This window comes from Oncorhynchus mykiss, chromosome 22 (assembly GCF_013265735.2).
Source record: "Oncorhynchus mykiss isolate Arlee chromosome 22, USDA_OmykA_1.1, whole genome shotgun sequence".
In the NCBI taxonomy this organism is placed as follows: domain Eukaryota; kingdom Metazoa; phylum Chordata; class Actinopteri; order Salmoniformes; family Salmonidae; genus Oncorhynchus; species Oncorhynchus mykiss.
The window spans coordinates 37,996,034-38,004,796 of NC_048586.1; the positions used below are offsets into that span (position 1 = coordinate 37,996,034).

The 8,763-nt window shown below is 42.5% G+C and overlaps 1 protein-coding gene across 1 annotated transcript; it reads left to right on the top strand.

Annotated features, from left to right (window-relative positions):
* Positions 1-51: 51 nt before the first annotated feature.
* coq10b (coenzyme Q10B) lies at positions 52-8,658 on the top strand. Its single transcript, XM_021579685.2, has 5 exons — positions 52-238; positions 5,067-5,222; positions 5,903-6,095; positions 6,407-6,508; positions 6,844-8,658. The coding sequence occupies exons 1-5, from the start codon at positions 138-140 to the stop codon at positions 7,009-7,011; spliced, it is 720 nt and encodes a 239-aa protein (XP_021435360.1). The 5' UTR covers positions 52-137; the 3' UTR covers positions 7,012-8,658.
* The last annotated feature ends 105 nt before the right edge of the window (positions 8,659-8,763 follow it).

An 8,763-nucleotide genomic window follows, 5' to 3' on the forward strand; every position in this document is an offset into this window, starting at 1 on the left:
GTATACAGTGACCAATGAAAACTCTTAACAGATAACTATTCTCCAATCATTGCAGTAGTTAGAGAAGGCGCGTCCACGAAGGAATAAGCTGCGGGAGAAGTAGCTAGTGGCTGAGAGAAGCGATCATCGCAGTGAAGATGGCGAGAGGAATGCGGGGACTAAGGAGAGCCGTACTAGAATGTATAAAAAAGTTACCCGTCACAGCCAGCCGAGAAACACCTAAAAGGATTGGCGTAAGGTAACTGCTGTTCATGTTTTATGTACAAATTTAAATCCTGAATATGGTCAAGTTACTGCTAGCATTAGCCTACCTACAGTTCGCATTTTTTCTCGATGAAGCTAAAGTTCGCTAGCAGGTTGTTAGTTTAGTTTGCCTCAGCTGCTTTGTGTCAAGCCGGTCAATCTGCTTTTCTGTCTCAAATTAACTTTAGCAGACTACTTTAGCTAGCTTACTTACTTAAGTTATCTAACAGATTCGTATAACTAGCCAAACATGTCATTTTAGCTAACTGTTTTGACAACTAATTAGGGCTGCTGCCTGATTGCTAAATGTTAGCTATGGCAGGGGTACTCATGGGAACTCGGGACACAGTGGGTGGGTTATGAGAATACATCTATAATCACACACTCTTTTTAATCGTTGGAGGATTTCTCATTTGGTTCTCGAACTGGGCACCGCCAGGCAGCCTAGTGGTTAGAGCATTGGACTAGTAACTGACGGGTTGCTAGATCAAATCCCTGAGCTGACAAGGTAAAAATCTGTCGTTCTGCCTCTGAACAAGGCAGTTAATTCACTGTTCCTAGGCTGTCATTGTAAATAAGACTTTGTTCTTAACTGACTTGCCTAGTTAAATAATAAAATCCAAGGTGTTTCCTTTGAAGCATTGGTATGTAACGTTAGTTGAGGCTTGTACAAATTGTTATTTTATCTATGGCATGTTTACAATTAGAATGCTAGTTGGCTAGACTGTCTACTACCTCCGATATCAGTCAGTGCAGTGTCTCTGCCTCTGGCTGAAATGGTTAACATGTCAAAGGCATTCATCCACTTAGCTAAGTGGCTGAAGTTATTAGAGAAGTCTGGAAAACTTCCATGTATCCAGCTACCTGTGTTACGCAATCTTTCTTTGGACATTATCTGGGGCTTAACGCATGATAACACGGACAGTGTCCTTTTGCAAAATGGTACACGACATCATATGGATATGTGTGCAATAAAAGTAAAACATTTACTTTCTGTTATCATTTTTGTCACACCGTCTACGCATATAGTTTGACGCATGCGTTTGCTAAATCCAACGTATGCACCACACAGAACGCTCTGCAACTGCAACGCAATGCAGAAAGTCAAATGGAGGGTTCCATCAGAAATTAATGGAGTTCTGGTTAACCCAAAATGCAATGACCCTGTCGGTGTGATCTAGGCATTAGGCACTGCCTAGAGTGATGAAACCAAACTCCTAGTTGCACTCCTCACTATGCCAGGAGGATGTTTTAGGAAGCTGCTAAATAGTTTACAATTGCACTGAATCTTAGGAGTTCCCATTCAAAAACACACTACTTCTGCACTGTAGGCGAATTTAGTAGGTGCTCTTAATCTGACTATCAGTGTCTTGAAAACATAAACGGATTGAAGTTTGTGGAACTCACAATTTTGTATTCCTCACACCATGCAATGCTACACAAAATAACATCACGCAGCAAAGTGACAATACCCAAGCTGGTGGTGATGATAACTACTGTAGTCAAATCAGTCATTCTCCCCAATGCTGACCTCCAGGTATGTTGTGTGGCAATCACCAGCCAGGTGCAGCGGTGGCTAAGCTGCTGGCACCTGGCAGATGGCCATCATCTGTTTCTGTCAGGGACACAGCTGCCACCACAAGCATGTTCTCCACTAATGCGCCTCCCTCTCTGTCACTCTCTCTGTCACTCACTCACAGCTATTTCAACGCAGCTATTGCGTTGAAAGGAACTAACAGGCTTTCACCATAATCCTACCGGCTCCTACTATTCAGTTATTAGGGATTTACAGCATTTCATTTGAGTCAGTTGTGTGTATTGGTGTGCATATAGTCTTTCATTGGAATTAAACCACTGTTTGAATAGTCCTAGGTGTGTGTTGAGAGGTTGTCCTCTGAGTCAGAGATTCAAAGGTATTTTCTGACTCACTCTTTGCAAGTGTTTAATTTTGTATTTTTTTTACCCTGAAATAGTTGTCACTGGGGCAGCAGCAGGTGTGCTCACTGTGCAGAATTCAGTACGTTCACTTTACTGCTTACTGAACCGAAAATGTGACACCTGGAGGACCCTGTCTTTCTCAGCTTCAAGCCTCTGTAGCTGACAAGCCTTTCATTGGGCTAGTCACATAGAGAAGATCAACACTAGTTAAGCAGGTGTAAATGGAACGTAATTTCCTTTGTTATGCACTGTTCTCTCTATGCCTATACTGACCTTGAACGTAAGCATGAGAATAGCATACTATATACCTGCTATTTGTTGGGGGTGGAGATCAAAGAGATGAAGGTGTGTCTACAGATACGCCAAATTCTGAGCATGACTTAATTCCACCATCTTTTATGTGTGATGAAACGATGAATGAGGTCGAGCGACCTATCGGTTCCAAGTGGAACAACCTCTACTTCATTCTTTCAGATAGAAATAACCCCGTTCTCCATGTACTGTCATTTACAACTTGGGGTTTCTAAATGACAATTGTTTTAGATCTGTTTTACCTTTTTGTTGCTGAAAACAAATGTGGTACCAGTCATATGGCAGCAAACTGAAGCATATCAACTAGAAGTCTACCGATTAATCGGAATGGCCGATTTAATTAGGGCTGATTTCAATTTTTCATAACAATCGGAAATTGATATTTTTGGGCGCCGATTTCCGATTATTATTATTTTTAACTTTTTATTTTTTAAAATTTTTTTAATACCTTTTTACTTAACTGGGCAAGTCTGTTAAGAACACATTCTTATTTTCAATGACTGCCTAGGAGCTGTGGGTTAACTGCCTTGTTCAGGGGCAAAACAACAGATTTTCACCATGTCAACTCAGGGGTTCCAATCTTGCAACCGCACAGTTAACTAGTCCAACGCTCAAACCATTGCACTCCACGAGTAGCCTGCTTGTTATGCGAATGCAGTAGAAGCCAAGATAAATTGCTAGCTAGCATTAAACGTATCTTATAAAAAACAATCAATCATTATCACTAGTTATAACTACTAATCCAGTTTAGCAGGCAATATTAACCAGGTGAAATTGTTAGTTCTCTTGCGTTCATTGCACGCAGAGTCAGGGTATATGCAACAGTTTGGGCTGCCTGGCTCATTGCGAACTAATTTGCCAGAATTTTACGTAATTATGACATACATTGAAGGTTGTGCAATGTAACAAGAATATTTAGACTTAGGGATGCCACCCGTTAGATAAAATACCGAACGATTCCATATTTCACTGAAATAATAAACGTTTTGTTTTCGAAATGATAGTTTCTGGATTCAATCATATTAATGACCAAAGGCTCGTTTTTCTGTGTTATTATTTGTATCATTAAATCTGATTTGATAGAGCAGTCTGACTGAGCAGCAGCAGGCCTGTAATCATTCATTCAAACAGCACTTTCGTGCGGTTTGCCAGCAGCTCTTCGCAAGCACAGCGCTGTTTATGACTTCAAGCTTATCAGCCTAATGGCTGGTGTAACCAATGTTAAATGGCTAGCTAGTTAGCTGGGTGTGTGCTAATACTGTTTCAAACGTCACTCGCTTTTAGATTTTGAGTAGTTATTCCCATTGCAGCGGCTTTTGTGGCGCGATGGATAACGATGCTTCGAGGGTGGCTGTTGTCGATGTGTTCCTGGTTCGAGCCCAGGTAGGGGTGAGGAGGGGGACGGAAGCTATACTGGCAATACTATAGTGCCTATAAGAACATCCAATAGTCGAAGGTATATGAAATACAAATGGTATAGATAAATAGTCCTATAAATACTATATTAACTACAACCTAAAACCTCTTACCTTGGAATATTGAAGTCTCATGTAAAAAGGAACCACCAGCTTTCATATGTTCTCATGTTCTGAGCAAGGAACTTAAACGTTAGCTTTTTTACATGGCACATATTGCACTTTTACTTTCTTCTCCAACACTTTGTTTTTGCATTATTTAAACCAAATTGAACATGTTTCATTATTTATTTGAGGCTAAATTGATTTTATTGATGTATTATATTAAGTTAAAATAAGTGTTCATTCAGTATTGTTGTAATTGTCATTATTACAACAACAAAAAATATTGGCTTTTTTTGGTCCTCCAATAATCGGTATCGGCGTTGAAAAATCATAATCGGTCGACCTCTAATATCAACATCACTTTTCCCACAGTGAAGTTAATGAAATGCTGGCCTTATAACTTGATGAAATTTGGAGACCCAAGCTATAGGTTTCTTTAGCCATGTACAAATTACAGTATAGCGCCAAACCTACTGAGTTGACTTATGATTCTTAGAGTTTTAATTAAATGCCCAGACTTTTCACTGTATTTTTTTAGTTTGTTTTATTTCTGCAAGTATAGCCAAGCATGTTGTGGTTGACTTTGCATATTTCTGGTTACTGATAACTTGTGGAAAAGGGATTCAAAGCAGTTGATCTTAGAAACCAACACTACCTGTTTTCACCAGAAAATGTCCTGTTTTTTTGCCCTGTGGATGTATTGGCCCCTTCACATGGTGGTTTTGTAAACGTCTGCAGTGTGAGAACATGAGCTCAGAGACATGAGGCTCTGATGAACCATTGGCCACTGACCATTGATCTTGACATAGTTAGCTTTAAAAGGGCACCCTGCAGCAGCCGAGCGTAGCGTTTCTAATCCCATACGTACACCGACGGTTTGGTTGTTCAGTTATCGGGAAGAGGTGTCCAGAGAATTCTGTCATGCAGCCAGTCCATACATAGGAATTAGATACTTAGAAATGATTGTGAATTTGACGCTGATATGTGTGTGAAACTGGCAAATGATTGGCCCTTATGTTTTCTGACTCACCTCTCTCCTTGTTTCGGGAACAGATATCTCTCCTCATGTGGGATCCTGATGATGAGGGTGCCACCCCTCCTGGGGGCCATGCCCAGGTCCACAGTCATCGTGGCCCCCACCCGCTCCTTCTTCAACCTGGCTGACACCTTCAACAAGAGGAAGGAGTACTCTGAGAGACGCGTCATGGGGTCAGTCACTGTGCCTCCCTGAAATCAGACCTGCCTTTGTCTGGGTTCAAATACTGTTTCAAATCTTTCAAATAATTTGAATGTCTGCTTTAGGCTGCCTGGAGTGCCAGTTGGTCATGCTTTTCCAGGTGGTCATGGTTTAGGAGTTCTCTATTAGTTCTATTGCAACAGTTCAGTGGAGCACAGACAAAGTTGCCCATTTAGAAATTATTTCAAATAATATTTAAACCCAAGTCTGCCTCCTAGAAATGAATATAGATACTCTGGTTTCTCTATGCATTGTCTGTCCTGCTCCCACCAATGACTCTCATATATCCAGTGACAGTCATAATCACTCAATTTTACACTGTCAAAAGCAACCCATTCTATGTCCTGCGCTATATTTAAAGCAACCCATTCTGTGTCCTGGGCTATATTAAAAGCAGCCCATTCTGTGTCCTGGGCTATTTGCCAGGCTGTTATGTAATGATTGGCTGGGAAATTGCAATAGTCTGACTGCGTTAGTCCCCGGGCAAGTTGAGACATGGGGGCAGAGAATGTCAATCATCCCTGTTAAGTAACAGTCTTCTTCCGTTGATGACCTTCACCTACATTACAAATAGAATTTAAGGTCAGAGTTTGGAGGACTATCCTCCCTCTGTAAGAGATGTTGACCCAGGCCTCCTCTCTCTCTCTCTCAGGTACTCTATGTTGGAGATGTATGAAGTGGTAGCTGGGGTGGAGAACTACCTTCACTTCGTTCCCTGGTGTAAGAAGTCTGACGTGGTGTTCCGGCGCTCGGGGTTCTGTAAGGCCAAGCTGACAGTTGGCTTCCCCCCGGTAGTGGAAAACTACACCTCGCTGGTCACCACAGTGCGCCCCCACCTGGTCAAGGTAAGGCACTGCAGTAGCAGCTGGTAACTCCCACCACTACTGTATATGCAGTGAGGGTACTTGGCTAGATCTAAGATAAGCAGCTGTGAAGTAGATGGACACCGGGTGTGTTCCTGTTTGTCTTAATTGCTGTTGTGTTGAATAGCTGATCAGATGTCACTGTCTGGAGAAGTGTTTACCATCTCAGGAACTACATACATATTATATAGCAATCTTATGAATATCGCAGTGGGCCTTTTTAATAAAGATGACCTGGAATGCAGCCACTGTGGTTATATCAGCAGTCTGACCGTGGCTGTGTTGACCCTCAGGCAGCCTGTTCAGACGGTAAGCTCTTCAACCACCTGGAGACGGTGTGGCGCTTCAGCCCTGGCCTCCCTGGCTACCCTCGTACCTGCACGGTTGACTTCTCTGTAAGTACCTCAACACACTGCACTGTGGGTATCTGGGGCACACATAAAATACACTAACCATGTATGTATCTGCATAAGAGTTAGCTATGCATCTCTACTATCTTTGGCACTGTTTTCTTCTCTCAACGTTTTTTTTTTCCTTCTCTCGCACACATGCATGTATACATGATCATATGTCTAGATCACTTTCTCAACCACTTTCCACCTCTCCACCTCTCCACACCTCTCCACCTCTCCACACCTCTCCACCTCTCCACCTCTCCCTCTCTCCACCTCTCCCTCTCTCCACCTCTCCCTCTCTCCACCTCCCTCTCTCCACCTCTCCATCTCTCCAGATCTCCTTTGAGTTCCGCTCCCTGCTGCATTCCCAGCTGGCCACGGTGTTCTTTGACGAGGTGGTGAAGCAGAACGTGTCGGCGTTTGAGAGGCGGGCCGGGAAACTGTACGGAGCACAGACCATGATCCCCAGAGAGCTCATGTTTCATGAGGTGCACCACACGTAGCGTGCCCCAACGGTTCATCCTCTCTCTGCGCACACACACACACGGCGGGAAGGGGGGGAGAGGTTAAATGCCTGAACACTGCAGTGCCTTATCAGAAAACAACCAATGATTTTATACCCATTAACTGCTTGTGGCTAGATTCTGTCCCCCTCCCTGCCCCCCCAAAAGACCCTCCCCCCTGTACCACCATAGACCCCTACTGGTGCCCTCTCACCCCAAAGAAACCATCAGCACCTCTGGCCAGTAGGCACATCTCAGAGCTTAGTGCTTTCCCCATGCGGTGAGCACAGGGCTCATAATAGCCCTCTTGTGGAGATATAAAAACTCTTCTACTAAGGCCTAAATAAAGTCTGTTTATAGTGAAAGGCTGTATCAAAGGATCGGCTTGTACATTTTTGAATGAAGTGTGAGCACTTGAAGATCGACGTTTCCTAAAGGAATGTCACAACACTGCCGAGCAGATGTATACACACGGCCGTGCCTACCTACACATACCTGTTCAAGAGGTGCTGTGTTGCAACAATGTTACCGGGGACATTTCTGCTGCATCCCATATAGCACATTGTTCTCTAATGACCATGGGAGGCATGTTGTTCAGTTATGGCACTTGTGCAATATGTGTTTAGTTTTCTAAATGCAGCTACTTTTTCCCTAGAGATATCCACTGTTTAAAAGGGCCCAGACTGGCTAGGCAGGGTACAGTGTCATCCAAACTGTGTGTCAAATGGCACCCTATTTCCTATACAATATACCCATAGGGCTCTGGTCAAAAGTAGTTTACTATATGCACTACGTTTGACCAAAAGTAGTGCACTATAAAGGGAATAAGTTAACATGTTGGTTTCTTGTCTGCCAGTCAGAATACTGTCAGTGAGGTATCTTACCATAGAACCTTTTAAAGATGTCACTCTTATGTACACCCAGTGACCTTTGACCTGATCCTAGTGGAATCATATTTATATTTTATAACTTTAAGCATTCTACTCCTATAAAGATATTTAAGATAAGAACATGTACATATTGTTTTAAAGACCACAGATAAGAGTGCTGGCTGAACTATAATTGTTGTTTTATAGTGCAAACGGAGGTGTTTCAATGAGCGAATATGTATAAACTATTTTTATATTAAAGTGGTGTGTGTGTGTAGTTCTAGTTGCACTGTTAATGTAGACTCCAGAACATTTAATGGGAAGTCTGTTTCGGTGTTGTGCCTTCCTCGGGTTTAGAGTTGTCAACATCTGATTGGTTGACTATAGACGAGGGAATCATGTGAGAGGTAAGAATAGAACTGACAGTAAGTTATGACTCCTGCTGGACAAATACAGAACCACATGCACAAGAGGAAACAATTTTTCAAGGACAGAAATGCTGTAACCAAATACCATACCAACAGGTTACCTTGCCAGAGACATGAGCTAAGATACTAATACTACATATTTAACCAGGAGAGCTCAATGTAGACTTGGGCTCTCCAACCTTGTTCCTAGAGATATTCACTCCAAACACAATTCTAAATGACCCGATTCAGGTTACCAACTAGCTAATTCTTGAAATCAGGTGTGCTAGATTACGGTTGGAGTGAACCTACAGGACAGTAGTAGTCCAGGAACAGGGTGGGTGAGCCCTAACAAACGATCACCAAATTGACAGGAATTTCATTCTGGGGTGGATTATCTAAGTGATGTTAACTATTGCATTTTCCAGAATTCCAGTTCAGTATGTCTGGCATTGTACAATGAAATTATCAGATAT

Bases quoted from the DNA above. Each gene is read 5' to 3' on its own strand.
- coq10b (XM_021579685.2), top strand. From the start codon at position 138: ATGGCGAGAGGAATGCGGGGACTAAGGAGAGCCGTACTAGAATGTATA. The intron at 239-5,066 runs GTAACTGCTGTT...TTTCGGGAACAG, and splicing joins CCTAAAAGGATTGGCGTAAG to ATATCTCTCCTCATGTGGGA. The intron at 6,096-6,406 runs GTAAGGCACTGC...GTTGACCCTCAG, and splicing joins TGCGCCCCCACCTGGTCAAG to GCAGCCTGTTCAGACGGTAA.